General features: G+C 41.9%; 1 protein-coding gene across 1 annotated transcript in view; it reads left to right on the forward strand.

Moving 5' to 3' along the window:
• The first annotated feature begins 415 nt into the window (after window positions 1-415).
• MAP3K15 (mitogen-activated protein kinase kinase kinase 15) overlaps window positions 416-19,477 on the forward strand; it is an 80,606-nt gene continuing 61,544 nt past the window's right edge. The window contains exon 1 of the mRNA XM_054655139.2: window positions 416-731. Within this exon, the coding sequence (XP_054511114.2) occupies window positions 416-731 (316 nt within the window). The remainder of the gene's footprint in view (window positions 732-19,477) is intronic.

Consider the following 19,477-nt stretch of genomic DNA (forward strand, 5'->3'; position numbering starts at 1 on the left):
GCGCTGCTGCCGGCGAGGGGAGGGCAGGGCAGGAGATAAACGGGGCGCGATCGGCCCGACGGCGCCGCTCCCTCTCAGAGCCGCCGAGGTCGCGGACGGGAGCGGGCGCATTGTCCCGGGAAGGCACGGCGGGGTGGAGCCGGACTCCGCGCTGGGCTGCCCGGGCTGCCTCGTTCGGGGAGGGCGGTGCCCAGCTGAGCCGAGCCCCGCTCCGTGCCGGCCGCCTTCAACGCGCCTCGTCCCGTCTCCGTGCCCGTCCGCCCGGGAGTGGAGAGAAGCGCGGGCAGAGGGGCCGGAACGAGGAGGGAGGGAGGGAGCCGCCTCACCGGGGGTTTGCCCGGCTGCTCGCAATGGGACGCGGCCCCGCCTGAGCACCTGCCGGCAGCCCCCGCTCCCCTCAGCCCTCGACGCCGCTATGGAGAGCCCCGTGAGCGGCAGCGCGGCCGCGGAGCCGGCGCCCCCCGGCGCGGAGCCGGAGCTGGCGGCCGGGGGCCCGGCGGAGGCGGAGGCGGCGGAGGTGGGCTCGGCAGCCCCGCGGCCGCGCTGCCTGCGGGCCGTGTACGTGCTGAACGACCCGCCCAAGGCGGGCACCGGGGCGCGGAGCCCCGAGGCCGGGGCGCGGCAGTGCCTGCTGCGGGCTTGCGAGGCCGAGGGAGCCCAGCTCAGCACCGTCAACTTCGGCGAGCTGGACTTCGGCGAGACGGCGGTGCTGGACGCCTTCTACGATGCGGGTGAGCGGGCTGGGCTGAGGCGGGACGCGGGGCGGGGGCTCAGGCTGGAGCCTGCCCTGCGCCGCCTCCCGGGTCGTGCGGGGACACGGCCGGCGGGGACGGGAGCGCTCGGTGAAGGTGGTGCCGAGGGACAGGGAGAGCGGGGCTCTTGGGAAGGGGTGTGGGGACAGCGAGATGGGTGCGAAGGGATCCTCATGTAATGCGGCCAGCACAGGGAGCAGGAGAAGGTGAGAAAAAAGTTGAGGCTCTTACAGCAGCTCATTGAATCGCCACGGTGCGTTGTCCCAGCAGGACTGTGGATCCTACAGCACCAACCGAGTCTTAAAGAGTAGCCGAGCTCCTGCTGGGGTGGTTTGCTAAGAACCCTCTTCCAGGTCCCAGCCTGATGGGGAGCTTAGAGTGAGACACAGGACAAAGACACACCAGCCTCTGATCTGGCCTGGCCAGAGGCTTCATGTTCACCACTCTCACTCCGGCCTGGAGGGTGAAATTGTCTGTGAGCAAAGTCTATGGCTCTGTATTGCTCTGAACAAGGGCCCTGAGGAAGACTTGCGGGTATTGCCCACCCCGTTCAGGTTCCAGCTGGTGACAGGTGTCTGTCAGTTCTAAAGAAAGCTGGTGTCCCTTCTCTACTCAAAAACACCTGGCTGATTTGGCACTATGGCACAGAACTGTGAGCTTTTTGAGCACACATTGGAAGCTTCTGAACCAATAGGTATTATAAACTAATCAAGGTCAGTATGTGGGCATTTTGCTGGCATGCAGACAAACTTTTTTTTCCTATCTGTATGAGCCAGCATAAGGGAATGCCGGAAACTGACAAACTCCAAAATGGAAAGTACTCTTTAAGTCCATCTTTCACAGTTCATCTTTCATAAGAACTTTGTTTTCCTCATGAGATGTGTTAAAGAATATTTCCTAAAACTTTAGCTGTATTTTAAATTCTCATGTGATTATGAGTCCATTTCATCGCAATAAGTCACCCAAATATTGAGGAACCTCACATCCTTTTTTGTTAGTGTTTTTCCCCAGTCAGAGTGCTTTTTATGTCTCTGCTAGCAAGGTTGACAAGTATGTACTACATTCTTTGTGCATCTTAGTACACAAACACAACCTAGCAATTTCTTTTATAGCCACTCTGAAGGTAAGAATAAGGCACTCATCAACACAAAATTATTCCTCTGTTTCTGCTAATAGTGTATTAATGTATTAGACACATACCTGCTCTGTGTTGTACTGAGAGTCTGAAACGGCTATTTAAAAGGGGTTCTTAAATCACTGCATTCTGAAGTGAGTGCTTCTTCTCTAGGAGTGTGCCCTAACTTTGCGGACCTTTGATTCAAGTCATCTTGTTGGACCAGGATCATTTTATCACTGCTTAATACCACTTTGTAATAGTAAGGTGTCTGTTGCTGGATACACCTTCAACACTCTTATATCCAGTTTTTTTTTTTTTTTTTCAATTAAAAAGTAATTGAATAGTCCATAATCTGGAATTGTTCCAAAGGAGACTGTTAAAAATAGACTTTTTGTGGATTTCTTTCCTGTAGCAACAATTTGAGATCAGCCATGGGGACAACTTCTTAGTTTGTTAACTTAGTAATGCATGCCTGGGATTGCTGGCATCTCTTCAGTTCTTAAGAACACCGTTAAGAATAAGTGTTCATGTGAACACTCCTATGGCTCACAATGAACTTTGTGTTAGGAAGTTCCCATGTGTTTACTTTAAAAAGAAAACAATCTAAAGAAGTTTTATTGCTGCCTGGGTAAGATATTAAGCAGGTGTTTTCCATACTGAAGATATCTCTTACAGTGTATTTTTACTTAATGTAGCTGAGGGGCGGAACCTTGAAAAGCAATTCCCCCTGCTTTGTATCGAGTGATGGGCTCTCTAAGAGGTGCTGGCCTGTTGCCTTCCCTTGGTTTACTAGTGGAACCTTAACCATCTACTAATGCTTAATGACTGAGCAGCAAAGACCAAAAGACCATCTCATTGTGAGTAGTATCGATGGCTCTTTGTTAAAAATGTTATCTATTAGCCTTTTTCCCTGACTGTGCCTGAAATTGTAGCCTTTACTCAGCCATTAGAAAACCCCCTCCAAAGTGGTTTATTTACCTTACTTAGTATGAATCTATAAGTACCTTTTGTGACAAAATCAGCAAACTTTATGGACAGAGTGCCACAAAAAACTTCAACAGAAACCTCTTTCCTGTCTGCAGGCAGGTTTTTTGGTAGATGATTTTTCAGTAGAACACTGAGAAAAGTGTTGCAAACCCACTAAAATTCTATAATCAGAGTATATGAGTTTTTTACCTTGAGTGTAGTCATTACTGACTTTCCATCATTTGAGACTTTATCGTGAATGGAAGCATGGCTTATGCCTTTAGGTAGATATTGCAGACCTGCAGGTAATGCAGGTGACCCTGATCTTAAGAAATCACTCAGCTTTCTAAGGTTTTGTTTTGCTAAAGGAGAACTACAGCACTTGTGAAAGCAAACTTAAAAGTCATGAGTTAAAAACTTGGTAAAAGAAAAAAAAAAAAGATTTCTTTGCTCAGTGTGGGCTAGAAACAAGCTGTCAGCAAAGTAATTTATATTTTCCAAAAATGGGCAATGATACCTACCTAATAGAGGAGAAACAAGGATGCCTGCACACATTGACTGTATCTCTGGGAAGAAAAAAAGGTAATATTTTTAAACTAAAACTGGCAAGTAGTGTGAAGCTTTTTTTGCAGAAAATAAAAGAATAAAAGTAATTTTCCCTAGGAACAGTGAGCCTAGGAGCTAATTGAGAATTTTTAGAATTCTTCAGAATTATGCCATGAAGAAAATCAAACTATGGGCACTGTAGTGCATTCATAAACAACTTGAGAGACACAATGAAAAGGTGAGTGTGACTTGGATATAGTGTTACAGGTAGAATGATTAATAGCTGCAAAGGATCTTTCTGTTCTGAATGTACTAAGAAAGCAAACATGATGTCAAAGTCAAATGTCTCACCATCTGGAAGGGTGATGTTAGATAGAAAAAATGTAGCTTTTCCTTATCTACTCAAAACTTTATCAAGTCTTAGTGCCTGAAGTACCAGGCAATAGGGTTAAGCTACAGTGTTAAGGGAAGGAGTGTACTAAGTACAGTTATACAGGTTTTGAGTGTTCCCATTTTGGTTTATGAAATCCTATCTCTGTAGCTGATCATACTTTTCCCTCATGAGGGATGTGCAGCAATCTGCTTTGAGGCTTGAAATATTTCTTTGACCATTTGGCCACAGCATTTAGAAATTATACAGTCAGCAGGATGAAAATCAGCTGAAAGGAAGACAGGCTAGAGAGTGAGTGGTGTACTGAGAAATAGAACTAAATGCTGATCTGAGTATTCCTCTGACAATCCAGGGAACTCTCAGGTAATTTGTGAGTATAGGGGAATATTTTGAAGTCTGTTTCTGCTGTTTTGCTGTATGTGAATTTCTCTAATCAATATCTTGTGTTGTAAGGCAGCCCCAAAATGCATGGTGTGATACCTGTCTCTGCAGACTTGTCTTCATCCAGAGCCAAGACTTGGGAGTGAGCCTAAACAGAGACTGAAACATGGGTCCTCCTTCCTTCTATACCATAGTTGAACCTTTCTTAACCTGACTTTCTTGTCCCTGAAACTCTTTTTCTTTGTGTTACACTGTGAAAGGGGAAGGAGGAAATAAATTTTCTGGATCCTAATTTTCAGGCTCTGGCACCTGCTGGGGGAATCATTGCCTGTTCCTCAGCTGCCTGCCCTGAAACCCTCTGCCCTCAGAAGGCCAGTGTCCCCACTTCAGAATTGGCAGGGATGCTTCAGCTTCTTCAGCCTGAGGGCTGAGTGCATCAGGTGCAGTAAACACTTGTCACTGCTTTAGGATAATATACAGCATGGTAACCCATGTAGCTTAGCTGTTGGCACAGCTTCCCTTGCTGACTCTGCTGCAGGGAGTGCAGTCTCTGACAGGAATGACAGGTGAGGGCAATAACTTCTAAACAAACTTCATCATACCTTCCTGCTGCAGTTTATCTTTGCCCCTGGGTGTGACAGGGAGCAGTGGTGGAGTTAAGGGTTAGTGCTCTGATGCTTACTTCAGCAGGCAGGGTTTGCTGTTTTTCTGAGGAACACTTAAAATCTTTTCCTTCCTTTTTTTTCCCTCAGAGGTCACTCAATGGCTAGGGGTGTATTTGCTTTCAATCTCAAGAGATATATATACCACAGAACACAAAAGTACCAAGAGAAGCAAACCAGCCATCTTTAGAACAGGAAGGTGGTGGATGAGAGGCTGGGCTGGATATTGTGCTGCTTCAGTAAAACAGCAGAGCTGTTGGGACCTGATCTTTTATCTCTGTGGTGCTGCGCACTTAGAGCGACTTCAGGTGTCTCCAGCAAAGCTCTGCATTGTGACATCAAACCAAATATTCTGGTAACAAAACCCTTTAATACACCACTATTGCAGTCCTTTTATATCCAAGTGTGTGAGGCCGGTTTTAAATGACAGTAACAACCATCAGGTCTACATATTACTGTCATAAAACTGTTTAGGTTGGCAGGGACCTTAAAGGTCATCCAGTTTTAACCCCTCTGACATGGGGTTTCACTAAACTAAACACAGGTTTCACTAAACCTGTCCAGACTGCATTGAACACTTCCAGGGATAGGGTATCCACTCTCTGTGTAGTATGTTTCAGTGTCTTACTATCCTCACAGTCATCTAAATCAGCCCTCTTTCATCTTGAAGCCGTTCCCCCTTGCCCTATCACTACAGGCCTTTGTAAAAGGTCCCTCTCCAGTTCTCTTGAAGCCTCCTTTAGGTACTGCAAGGTGCTATGAGGTCTCCTCAGAGCCTTTTCTTCTCCAGGCAAAACAGCCCCAACCCCCTTCCTGGGAGATGTGTTCCGGCCCTCTGATCATCTCTTCACAGTCCTCCTGTTGAGCCTCTCAAACAGGTCCCCACCCTTGTTTTGCTGGAAACCCCAGAGCTGGATGCAGCACTCCTGGTGGGGTCTCACAAAAGCAGAGTAGATGGGGAGAATCCCCTCCCTTGACTTGCCAGCCGTGCTGCTTTTGATGAAGTACAGGACACAGTTGGACTGATGGTCTCAGAGGTCTTTTCCAACCTAGTTAATCAATTCTGTGATTGATTGATTGATTCTGTGATTCATGCACCTTCATCTTTCTTAGATGGTTTCAAACCTTATAGTCTGCATGATACACAACACAAATGGTGTGTTTGTGTTTTTTTTATAACTTACTCTGCAAGTAATATTTTTCACTGTGTGATTATAAGTCAAATTGAGTCTCACTAAATAGACTTAGAAGCTTTTACACCCATTACAAATTACTTCAAAAATTTGAACATGTAAGATTATTCTGAAAAAAGGAACAACTGCATCTATTGAACTGCCTTAGCTCTGAAGACCAATTACTGTCACATGGCTCTTGAAAACACTGCAGTAAAGTGGGTTTTGGTTGTTTGTTTTTAATATTGTTTAATTTATTTTTTAAAAAATAAAACTCGCAGCATTTTCTGGAATTCTTCATATCAGTGAATGTTCTTCTGATAGAGTTTTTTTTTCCTCTGATAGGAGGAAAGAACTGTGCTGGCTATGCATACTAGTCTGCAAATTCTAAAGGTCCTTTTATTTATTTATTTATTTAAGAAGTATATGCAAACGTATTTTTCATGTAGTTTCTAATTTGCTCTGAAGGAATCTACTGTGCCATTTGACTGTGAGATGCTGGCAAGCAGATCTCCAGTTCTGCCTTTTGCATTTCAAGTTGACTTTCAGTGACTCCCAGCCCCTCATATCCTTTGCAGTGATTCCATGCTTGCTCAGTCTTGCTGTGCTGTGTGTAGCACGTTCTTCATAGGTGTAAGAATTTTTTCTCTTAGACCTGCAGTCTCAAAATTAGGTTAAACAAAAATAAAGGAAGTGTTTGCTTATGTGGTTTAATTACATTGCTTTAATTTCCATCCTCCATAAAATAGGCAAACTATGGTAGATATGTGGTAGTTCATATTACATTCTGCAGTCATGCTCTTCCTTTATCAGTGTAATCATACATTGCTTTTTTAATTGTTAAATTAACCTTGCACGTCCTAGTTAAAAGGTAAGTAATTAAACACACTTGCACATGCTAGTTAAAAGGTAGCCTTTACAGGCTAGTAAAGGTAAGTTCCTGGTTTGCCTTGAGGTAAAGATCTTCTGACTTGTAAGGACTTGTGCAAAACCTAGTTGAGAACTCAAGATATTTTAGTTTCTTCAAGATGGACTTGTGTCAGAGTAGTCAAGAGCTCTTGGCCAAGAACAAGAAGTAGGATAGAGTGATTATGTGCATTATTATTATTTGATTTATTGCTAATTTAATGTCTAAGTACAGTTGTAATTAGGCTGTAAAGCAATATGTAAATAACTATAATCTATTAAAACAGATAATAGTGCAATAGGGTCATGGTCTCTCCAGTTACAAGCTTCAGTGAGACCCCCTTACTTTCTAAACTCAGAGGAGTTTAGGTGTGGCTAGGTCCACTTAGTCTCAGATTTGGTCAACAGTTTATGTCTAAAGGCTTACAATATAAGCAGGTTTGGCTGGAAAAGTACAGGTCAACAGTCTTTAGCCTTGGAGAGTTCACCAGTCCAAAGCAACAAAGCACCTATGCATCTGCTTTTGGATTTTATCTCCACATGTGACTGGATCTTAGTGGTTTTCACTCACTATCAAAAAGTCACTGTTTCCCATCTTCAGGCTGCAGGTTTCCCTGCTGGGAGGGGGCTCCACCTGGAAGCTGCTTGCAGCACCAGGAGACCAGCTGGACCAGTCTCTGCCAGCATTTGATACCCTTCTGCAGGCCAGCGTGCACCAAAGGCAGTCCTGAATGTCTTGGCTCCCCCATCTCTGGAGTGCATTAATTATGCATTCAGACAGTTCCTCCTGCAATCCTCACCTGGTGTTGCAGTCCTAGGAACAAGGCTCATTGCCATCAGGGACTGCAGAAAGGGGACAGTGTGGGGCTGTGTGTGGAGGTCTCATGCAATGGCCCAACTATCTTCTGTCAGCATCACAAGCCTCAGATTCAAACTCTGACTGCAAACCTGTGTTCTGGAGATACTCAGGGCATGCTGCTGCTTCCATGCATGTCGAGGAGCAAGGGTGTTATGTGGCTAACATTAGGCAGCTGAGATGTGTGTGGGGTCTTTCTTAGGAGGGCTTCAGTGTGGTTTGCCACTTGCAGGTGAACTCTGTGAACACAGTAGGCTCTGGTTGCCATGCACTTCAGGAGGGCTGTGAATTGCTTTAGCCTCAGGCTACCTTTGAACAGTAGCAAGCGTGCCTGAGGCTGAGCCAGGAGAGGCCTTGCAGCTGTTGCTTTGTCCTGCCCCCTGGCACAGGCGGGATATAAACAGCGTAGCTCCTGTGTCAGCTGAGGTAAGGGGCATTCAATGAGCAGCCAATGGGTCCAACGTGTCTCAAAGTGTGATTTCACCCCACCTGTCTTCCTTTATAAGTGCTGCATGTATCTTCACCTTTTCCTGGGAGGTTGGGCTGGTTATAGAAATGTGCCAGGAGCAAAAATTGCATCACTGTTCTCTGCAAAGAGAAGACATGAATTCTGACACAAGTACTGGATCACTGTGTCATGGGAAGCCACTCATGCTTTTTTTATCCTTCGTAGTACTCAGCCTGATGAGGTCAATGATTCTGCTGTGTGTTTAAGGTGGTGGATTTGAAACTTCTCAGCTATTCTTTGGTAATATTTCAGAGCATTTAAAGTTTTGTCTAAGTCAGTAGTTCAACAGCTGTTATGTCATGGAGTGCAAAGCCCAATGGGATTCACAACTTTAAAACGTGTACCCCAGCTTTTATTACATTGAAGGTAAACGATCCCAGCCTTGGTTAGCACAGTCTTTCTTTAACTGCAGTGGGCTCTGATGACAGGCAGAAATCTGAAATGTAATGAAACAGTAATGACACTGTTAGGACTACATCCCTAGCCTTCTGCTGATGTGGGATGGTACAGCTAAATCCAGCAGTAAGGGAAGTACTTCAGTTGATCACAGCAGAACTTATAGCTGTATCTATTCTAATATATACTGCTTTTATGCTTAAATTGGGTTTTAAAAATCTTCAATATCTCTTTAAAGCAAAACACAAGGAGAAGAATCTTGAAGTGCTTTTTTAACCCTGCTTCAGTATAATCTTATTTTATTTTGCATCATGGTATGGAGGGAAATGTGTCTGGATTCTTTGCCTTTTGTGGGCTTTTATTCTGTTCAGTAAAACAATCCTTCATGCACAGAACTGTAGCTCAACCACGGGTGGTCGAGGGCCTCTCAACAATTTGCAAAGTGTTTATCATATGATAGATGTTTACCACATGATTTCTGAACCTTTTGAAGTGTATGCCAAAAATACACTAGTTCTGGAAAACAAACTTCCATCTAAATCAGCATGATAATGAGCTTTCTCTAAAATTCTTCACTTTTCTACTGATGCTGGCAGTGCTTTCCATGAATAGTAGTACTTTGATGCCTCCAAGCAAGTCAAAAGCAGTGGTATATTCTGTGAAACTGATTGCAGGGAAAATAACAGGGAAGTTACTTTTTTAAACTTGGGGTAGTGAATTATTTGCCACTTGATTGCTGTCCTTTCTCCCTCCTTCCCTTTAAAATTTTTACAACTATTTAGTAGGCTAGATCAGCCACAAGAAGTTGTGCTGAATCAAGTGTCTTTGCTTTAGTCAGAGAAAAGCTGCAGGTTTTTTCTATTGCAGAAAAATATCTGCCCATAATAATTTCACTCAGCTGAAGATTAGCTGCATTAACTCCACTGTTGCTGCCTTTCACTCACAGGAGCTGAAGAAAGAAATTTCTTTCTGCTAATTTGTGTATTGAGGGAGGCATTCGTTGTTAGTTTTGCCTTTGCTTGGAGAGTGGCAAGGTGAAACTGAGGTTGGGAACTGGTAAATGAAAACAGTACAAGGCTGTATTCTGTCTGTGTGTTGCTTTCTAACAGTCATTGCTGTTGTGCTAATCTTAGTAGATAATAAAAATTTGCAGGAGAAAAGCTAATGTTTACAATTGTGTTACTGTTTGGTTCTGGGCTGCCTTACTTAGCAGAGCTTCTGTGTGCACAATCCTGTTTCACACAGTAACTGTCAGCTTTTATCAGCATCACCTCTGCCTTCTCTGGAACTGAGATACATGTTTCAGTTATTTTCTTTGCCAATGGATGTTTGGTATGCTTCAGTCTTTTTAAGCCCAGTTTGAAAAGAGGACATGATTACCAAGCTCAAAGCCAGGCACTGCTTGTTTTTACTACTGCTGTTTATGGGGCTTAAGATAACTGACAAGTTATGGGATGTTGACAGCTGGAGAAAGTATTCAAATCAGAATGAAGTCTGAAAATGGTTGAGATGGATTTCTTGATTTCATGATAATTAAATTGTGGAACTGATAAACTTACCTTTTTGCTTATTATAGTAACAAAACCAGGTAAGTCTTCACGTTGTTTTGGAAAAACCAGAAACTGTCTTGACTTTCTGGCTTGTGATCAAGTCAAAAAAGAATGGCTGGTTAATTTTTTTTTTAACCTTTAATGCCTCTTCAGATTCCTAGTTTTGCAATAGTGACTCTGTGATGATATAGTACAAATTCAGAGAAGAATAACACATTAATTTCCGTAAGCTTGGGTATTTTGGACAATTTTAAAGATGAATATTCAAAATTTTGCACCTTAAATCTAAACTTTCTTGCATCCTCTTACCATGACAAGGTACAGGTTAGCCTGGGGATGTTAGTGGATGAGAAACTTGACGTGGCCCAGCCCCCCAGAGAGTCAGCTGCATTCTGGGGTGCATGCAAAGTGGTGGGGCCAGCAGGGAAAGGGAGGGAATTCTCTCCCTCTGCTATGATGACAATCCCTGCAGCTCTGGGGGACCCAGCATAGGAGGGATGTGGACCTGTTGAAACGAGTCCAGAGGAGACTGTGAAGATGATCAGAGGGCTGGAGCACCTCTCCCATGAAGACAGATTGAGAGGGTTGGGGCTGTTTAGCCTGGAGGAGAGAAGGTTCTGGGGAGACCTTCTGGCACCTTGCAGTGCCTAAAGAGGGCTGCAAGAGAGCTGGAGAAGGCTTGTAGTTAGGCCAAGAGGGAATGGCTTCAACCTAAAATGGGGCAGGTTTAGATTTGATATAAGTAAGAAATTCTTTATTGTGAGGGTGGGAAGGCTCTGGCACAGGCTGCCCAGAGAAGATGTGGGTGCCCCATCCCTGGAAGTATTCAGGGCCAGGTTGGATGGAGCCTTGAGAGAGCTGGACTAGTGAAGGTGTCTCTGCCCATGCCAGAGGGGTTGAAACTGGATGACCTTTAAGGTCCCTTCCAGCCTAAACCATTCCATGTTTTTGAGGTGGAAAATGCTGGAGACCATGTTTTGAGGTTTGTTGCAAAGTCACAATTTCATGTGGAAGTACTAATATTTGGAAGTACTAATATTCCTCTGATTCTATAGGGATCTTAGGGAATAGGTTCCCCTGCTTAATATTCTCTGTCTACATGCTGGAATTTATAGAATTATGTATGTACTGTATTTATAGAATAGTTAAAGACTAAGTAGATAATGGCTATGACTCTAGAAAGACCAGCTTGTACTAAAATTCTAGATTTTACTGATCTCTACATACTGTCTTGAAATTGATTTCTCTCATTTTTTTAATGGAAGCTTCCAATTTTTTAAATTACAGCATTGAGTGGTACATCAGGACTTTTTCAGTAGCACATGCAGTCTTTTAGACTGGCACGTAAAGCTTGTCCTGTTTACAGGAAAGATAAAAATAGCAGAGAGGATCCACATCTGCCCAGCATCCGGAGTGTTATATCAAGGACTCAGTATCTGTATGTGAGTGCAAGTCTCTTGGCTCACAGATGATGCCCTGGCTTTATGCAAACTTTATCTGCATTTGCACTTTAATAATACTGCCTTTCCTCAATTAACTTTTTTTCTGTGCATAACTTACTGTGCTTTATGTGGGTCCTAAATGACAGTATGGGAGTCCATCAACATAAAGAGGAAATCTATGATATAGTTATGAGGTGGAATATCTCCCTTTGGTACATAAAAATTCCCAGTGCTAATGATGGAGACATCTCTTGATATTTGTTTTTAAGAAACATGTTTGGGAAAAGTAAGAGACTCAGACTAAGAAAGTTTCACTTTTTTAATTTGCTATATATTTAAATAAAGAAAGGAATAAGGTCTTAGTTTAACCCAGACTTATGAGCTTTAGTATACTGAAACTTTTTTCTATTTGAGTTCCTTGTATTTTGTTTACTTTTCTTCTTATTATATTTCTTTGATAATAAGATAAAGATCAGCATAATTTTACTTCTCCATTTTTTTTAATATATGTTGTTGGCCAGTGTGTGACCTGTGGGAGATGTGCAGATTTAGCAGGTTTTTTATGTTCCCCAGCCAAGGTATTCAACATTAAACGATGAGTGATTCTCAAATGGTTTAGTTTGGATAAATGTCTAAAAGGTTGAAGCTTATCTAACCTGTTTGGCCTAAAAATTGATTTGACTGCAGCTGGGGAGAAAGGGACAATGTTCCTTGTTGAATTTCATACTCTCTTTAATTTCACTTAGGCCAGGTTATCCACTTATGTAACCTTTTTGTTTTCCTGTACTTCATTCCCTTTGATGACCCAGTGTAGGAAGTGCAGAGGTGCAGGAGAAGTTAAATAAAGTTCACCTTTCTCATTCCACATACCCACCTCCCCCTCCAATTGCAGGCAAGGTTCAAATGAGGTTCAGGCTTGGGGTGTTTTTTCTGTGTGCTCACTGGGGCTGCGTGGCTCCACTCTAGAGCACTGCAGTGGAAATGGTTTCGTGTGAGCCTTGGCACACTGCTAGTGCAGCAGGCAAGTGTGAACTGCCTGCTTTTAATTTACTCTGCTGTTTCTTTTCTTCTCTGATACTAAATAGGGCAGAAAAATGTCCTGTAGAATTAGTAGGTTCTTTGGTTTGTGGAAAAAAAATTAGGAAAAAGTGTTATTCTTAATGACTTGGCATAGTGAAAAGTATGCATGATGTGAGACAGTTACTCATTATGTCAGTCTGACATCTATATCAAAATTTCTAATATACTGAGAGTATATAAACAGGGAGAATTATTGAACAGGTGTCTTCAGATCATCTGTGACTGATAAGTGTTTTTTTCAGTGTTCTGGATACACAGATTTAAAGCAAGAAATGAGCAACCTCTGGAATCTTCATTTGTCTTCATCCATGAACAGAAAACTAAGGAGACAAATGTGGATTATTCAAATACTCTTTGAGAAGTTTAAAATGCTGCTTCTTTACTATTCATTTGTGTATAAAGGTTGAATGAAAAATGGAAATACCTGTCTTTTTGAGGTGTGAACCAGGCATACTGATTGTTCTGTAGATGCTTAGCTATTTTGCAGGTGGAAGACTGCAGATGTTGAATCAGAGACTATTCAAGTTCTAAGTCATACCAAGGTACAGTAGGATGATAGAAGTGAATTGCTTAGGTAAAATATTAGAAATTTTCTTCTCTCTGAAGGCATTTGGTTTGTTACCAAGTACATTTAAAATGAGGGCTCTGTTTTTCATAATCACTGTTTCTGTTTCAGTGGGGTATTTTTTTTTTTTCCTTCAAAAACTCAGAATCTTAATAAGTGCATGGTCAATAAGCCCCTCTCTGAAATCCCAGTTTATGTGACTCGGCTAGCATCACATAGCAGCTGTGGGGTAGGAAGAAGCAGGTATGGAATTCAGTTTCACAGGCAAGCATTCAGCTGCTTAAGCCATGATAATGCCCTTTTTATTCCTGCAATGTTGTCAGCCTCTCTCATGGTGTTATTGCTTAAGTCAGCAGCCGGTGAGGCTGATGGGAACTGCTCTGTTCCCCACGTACCCTGCAGTCACTGGTGTGCCCTGAGCTTTTCTCATGGGGTAATCCCAGCAGGAGCTAAACACCACTCACTCAGCCACTTCCTCACCAGCAGGCTTGGAGAGAGAACTGGAAGAGTAAAAGTGAAACAACTCGTGGGTTGAGAAAAGGACAGAAAAGGCAAAAGTTGCTTGTGTTGTGTTATTGGCACCAAGGCCAGTTCAGGCTGGGTCACTGCTGCACTTGCACTGCTTCTTGTAAGGCTTCTCCTCCAGTGGTTCCTGCTGTTGTAAGCATTTTTTATTACATGCAACTCATGGTTGCAGCCATGTAAAGGTATATCTATTAAAATCTGCACCCCTGCTCCCTGTGGACCAGACCATAGGGTTTAAAATGGTGATGAAAAAAAGAAAATTTACTCTATCTCACCCAAGATCAGCACAGCTGTGTTTAAAGAAGTTTATTAGAATGTTAAGATTCTTCAGTGTATTTTAACAATAGTTAGGTAGCCAGCATCACTATCAGTCTGCAATAGAGTACTTCACAGTATATATAAAGGAAGGATTGTTTATCCTGAAACTTGTAGTGATTAATAGCTTTTGGTTTTCACACTATACATGGTCACTTGATTGATGTTGACCTGAAATAGCAAATTGCTTTAATTTGTTTTCTTTCCCATTTTACTTGTGATGGGTGCATGTTTAGGAGGTTTAAATAACAGTAATTTTTAAATGTAAATACTTCATTTTGGCACTCATGAAATGTGATTATAATTCAGTAGGAATGATTCTAAGAGATGTGTACCATCTCAACCTAGAGAGACTATTACGGAACTGGATTTTTAAGTTACAGATGCAAATGTCTTTTGTTACACAATATATAAAAAGTGAGTTGTCCTGAAATTAAGTGTTTAGCTGCTATTTCTTTCAATTGTTGTTAGTTTACCAGTTTCTTCAAGTACTTTACCAGGACAATACTGTGAAGCTGGTAGCTGATACCACTCACAGGACTGATTGGCTACAGTGACAGAACTTCTGTCTGCTACTGTGCTAGCAGTGAGTTAGCCAGAAATTGCCAAGTTAAAGGGAGGTTGATGGATAAGAGGAGAACAGGACAATGAGAGAGAGACTCAGAGACAGTGGATCATGTGAAGGAGGTCGGAGTTGCAGGTAGCCATAAGCATTCATCTGTCTGAGCTACAAAACCACTGAAAAGGCTGATGCAAGCAATGAGATCTCTCTCAGTTCCTAACCTGGGATCTTGAACAGTGTAGTTTTACAAGAAATGGTATAAATATTGATCTCTTGTGCATGTCACAACTCCTATAATGTATTTTTTACCAATTTGTAGATCTTGGCAGCATCCACCTGATATGATTGTGGTTTGTAACTAAAGATCTGTGACTGTGGTCCCAGAATGGGTACATTTTTGCAATCCTTCCTCAAGGAAGTGAGGCTGTGTAAGGAGGTCTGTGCTGTGAGTTTCCAGATAGTGTGTGTGGACATTATCTTTTTGACTTCAACCTCTCACACTACTGTGAGTTAACTCCCTCTGATTTGAGGCTGTGTTGTTCCTGGGACCTCACAAGCTATGGTATGAAAGGAAAAAAATTAAATAAAATAGAAGGTTAAGTCTATTACTAGCTTTTATATTAATGACTTTGTCTTGCAGACAAATGCAATGCTTATATTTGGCTTGAAAGTATTTTTGCTGAAAATTTAACTCATTTGTAAACTTCATCCACAGGCAGGGAGGTTATAGTCAAAGCTTTAATGTAATTAAACAGGTTCTATGAGTAAGAGAAAAGACTCTGGGCTGAGATAGTACATGCACAAACACCTCTTAAAGAACAGTCATCCCCACAGTTGTATAACAGTGAGTGCCAAAACAAACAACATTGTAAACTGGGACTCACAAATGAGCTCCCAATTTATGGAAAACTCAAGGAAGAGTTAGGTGTTTGAGAGATCCCTGGAAATCTTAGGTGAGGATTTGAATAGTGACAGTCCTTCCTCTCTCACAGGTAGAGAGAGTGTGAGTAAGGTACTGATGAGAAAGATCTATAATCCTTCTCCACTGGCCATTTTGTTGGTTGACTGGTGGGAACACATCCAGGGAAGATGCTAAGATGACATAATTCTTGTCTGGAATGCCTTAGTGGTTAATGAAATCCTTCAAAGCAGAGCTGTGAGGCTCTGTGGAAGGGGCAGTGAACACCTTCAGTGTGGGTGTCTGCAGTTGCTTGGCCTCCCCTCGTGGGCAGTGGAGAGAAACTGGCACTTCTGGGCTGCAGTTCATCTCCTGAAGCTGGCTTCTGACAGATCAGGGCAATGGGGCTGGAAAAGTGCTTTTGCTCTCTCTGTGCTGACAATGGAGGCAGTGACAACAGGCTCATCTGAGACCAAACATCTCCCAAGCAGAACTGCCCAGAACTTCGCTTTGGAACAAGCAGCATTTCATGAGGCTAGGAGGAGTTACTTCCAAACAGCTTCACCCCTCTGACAAATTTCTGATTTGGTGCTTGAAGACTGCTTAATTTGGCATGAGAGGATGTTTAACAGTGGCCAGAAAAATAAGTTCTCCCATGCAATCTCAAAATGACATGAGTTGGTTTTAATTAAATCTCTTAAAAGAAAAAAGAAAGAAACAAAACCCAACAACCTGAAGCAAAGACTGGTAAAGTTAAAAAGGACTGAAAGCCAAGCTTTGTCATGGAAAATATTAAGCAATTTCTAAGCCTAGGCATGTACTGTTTACAGTGAATTATATATTTCCTAACTTCTGAAATCCAACATTTCAAGAAGAGTTCTTTGAGGATTAGGTCTTTGTTTCCTTCTTTGCCTAAACTGCCAACAGTAAAAAAAAAAAAAGACCAAAAATTTCATAAGTTATGCTATCATCTGAGAGAGGTTATTTTCAGGTGTTTCCAATCATACAATATTTTTCTTCTTCATACTTTTGCAAAGCATTAAAAACACATTCTGAGCTTGGATGCCTCTGTATTACATTAACTGCATTACTTTTCTTCCCATGTCAGTTCTTGTGGGTGCTGGTTGTATTCTGATTTGGCAGAGTCTGAAAGACTCTCCCTGAAGATCTGTTAAAGAAATAATAAGCATAGGCATTCTGTTGGCACAATTTTTACTTTTCTGGATCAGTAGAATTGCCCTGTTCTTTTAATACAGTGTCTTGCCCTGTTTGAAACTTAGTTTTGCTGTGAATTTATTAGTATTTAAGAAGTATCAAAAATGTTAAAGCTTTTGCTGTCAAAGGTTTTTGGAACAGTCCTTGTTCCATGTAACAGAATAGTTCCTAAAATGCAATTTCAGGGCAAAAATTTGAAAAGCTTTAGATAATGTATCTAATGAATAAGAAAACCCCAAATCATAAAAATAAATGAGAGCTTGGGCTACAGATCAATTCCTAGAACTGGCAGTGTTGCTCACCTGCTGTAATTTGTTCTGTTCCTCTCAACTAAAGTGTAGTCTCTTGGGTGATGTAATTTTTGGAACAGACGTTTAGCTGTTAGGGAATATGTATTAATTATAAATATGGCACAAATACTTTGTTGTGTTTGAGAAAAATGAGTATTTTAGATACTAGTTTCCCTGAGTTGCAATAAATGCCACTGAAGCATGAGAAATATGTTCTAATTCTATTTTTAGTGTGTGTTCCGTGTACCAGAGGACAGATGAAAGATGCAGTATCTGTAAAGTAACACCACAGCACTAACATGATTTCTGGCTCCAATGTTCAGGTCTGAATGTAACCCTATTGTGGAGTTGTTTGTATGAAAGGGGGGTTTTGTACAGAATTACAAAAGCCAGAGATGAGCATTGGCCCCTCAGTCTTAGCTGTTCTGTTGTTTTGCATGGTTGTCTGATTTTCACAGTATCATCTGAGGGTTGATTTTGCTGGATAGGAATTGCCAGTGAATGTTATAATGTACATACTAAGATAGCCTAAGACTAAAATTTTCAAATGTTGCCAAAGCTAGAATTTGAAATCAAAAGGACAGAAGATTACAGGTGAGAACTGATCTCAAGGACAAGAAGTTTCTCTCTAGTTACGATTCCACTAAATATTTAGTATAAATATAGGTTTTGTCTTCTTTATCTACATTAAAGTGCTGTCAGGCTCTGTGTACATGGTGCTTTGCTGATTGAAGTCATCACTAGTTTTGCTCCATGTGCTACATGTGCCTCTGTTTTTGATAAACTGTATTATTCTGTTTTTTGCTTCTTTGCACTTCACATTTCACCACCTGCAGCACAGCTGTCCAAAAAGTATTTTTGGAGTACTGTGGAGTATTGTGCCATTTCAGGCCACTGGGGGTTCTCCCAGGGCTTTCACTGGAAGCTGAATGAGGCACTCCTGTTATCTGTACAGAAAAAGTGTTCCAGCTTTCCTACCTCCACTTTCAGACTGTTGGCACTACAACTTTTCTTGGTAAGTTTTAACCATTCTGGTGCTTTAAAACCTGCATTATTTCAGCTTTTTGTGCCGGGAGTTGAGAGGATTGAGTTTGAGTATTCCAAAGTTTTCATGTGCACAGGAAGGAGGAGCTGCCTTGCTGGGCCACATGAAAGGACTTTCTAGCATCACACAAATGCTATGGTTAAAAGCACATTCAGTTGTCAGCTGTTTCTCCTCCTCCTCTTCCTCCTCCTCTACACGGATGTGTCTGCTTTCCACACAAAGCCCAGCTGGCCCACTTTGCTTACCACAGCTGTTCCCAGAATTGTCTCTGGAGGTGGGATGTTGCCAGTGTTGATGTGTTGTGTGTTAAGTGGAGCAGAGCAATCATTTGAATTGCTACAGTTAGTAATGCTTCTGGGTGGTGGAAAGGCTCATGTGAAAAATTTCAGGTTTTGTTTGTTTCCTAGTAATAGCAGAGCTCAGGATTTGCCTGGTCCTTTCAGGAAAGTTATTGAACAGCAAACTTTCCTTAGTCAAGAATGCTGCTGCTCAGCTAATATGTAGTTCATCTTCAGCACTCTGCATTCACATTCATTGAGCAGAGCAGTTTCCCAGGGAAGGATGTGAAACTGGCTTCCAGAGCAAGATTTGACACATAAAAAGAGGAAATGCAAAGGAGAGGTATGACTTTCCCCTCTGTGCTTGTGGTTCTAAGACTGCTGGCTTTTATAATTGTTAGGTACTACATGGTTGCCTTCCATATTGCTTGGTGGGAGGAGAAGTGACACATGTTGGGGTGTGCTGGCCTTTCTCTTTAGTAAATCACTTTATAACATAAAGCCTGTTGCAGATGTAATGCCATAATTAGGTAAAAATCAAATGACAGTCTCAGTCTGGGAACAAAAATTAGAGGTGTTGCTCTATTTTTTTTAAACAGCACAAGTTTGAAATTACCACTTTACAACACTTCTTGTGTTTTCCTGAGCAAACAGACAAACCACGGAAAAGCATCTTTCAGAATTTTTGCCACTTGATGCCCAGGTTTTCAGAATTCCCAAAACACTTGACAAATCCATTAAAGCTGTGAAAAGTAAGATACAACTTAAATTTAGATTTTGCTTCATTTTATAGTATATGGATAATGTACTAGAACTGGGATTCTCTGTGTTATCTTCTTAAGATAACATTAAATTTAAAATAGTGAATTAAAAATTATTTGGCCAGCATTTAAGGTTTTTTTTCTCCAATTTGTGGTTGGTGTCATTAATAAAACCTGATAATGTCGCTTTTTTTCCAGTGCTTACTGTATGTGAACAGAAAGAAAACTTTTTTCCCACACTAATATGAGGAATCATACCTAATTTAATTCTTATTTTTCCTGTCCTTTGAAGCACTTC

Source organism: Agelaius phoeniceus, chromosome 2 (genome assembly GCF_051311805.1).
Source record: "Agelaius phoeniceus isolate bAgePho1 chromosome 2, bAgePho1.hap1, whole genome shotgun sequence".
In the NCBI taxonomy this organism is placed as follows: domain Eukaryota; kingdom Metazoa; phylum Chordata; class Aves; order Passeriformes; family Icteridae; genus Agelaius; species Agelaius phoeniceus.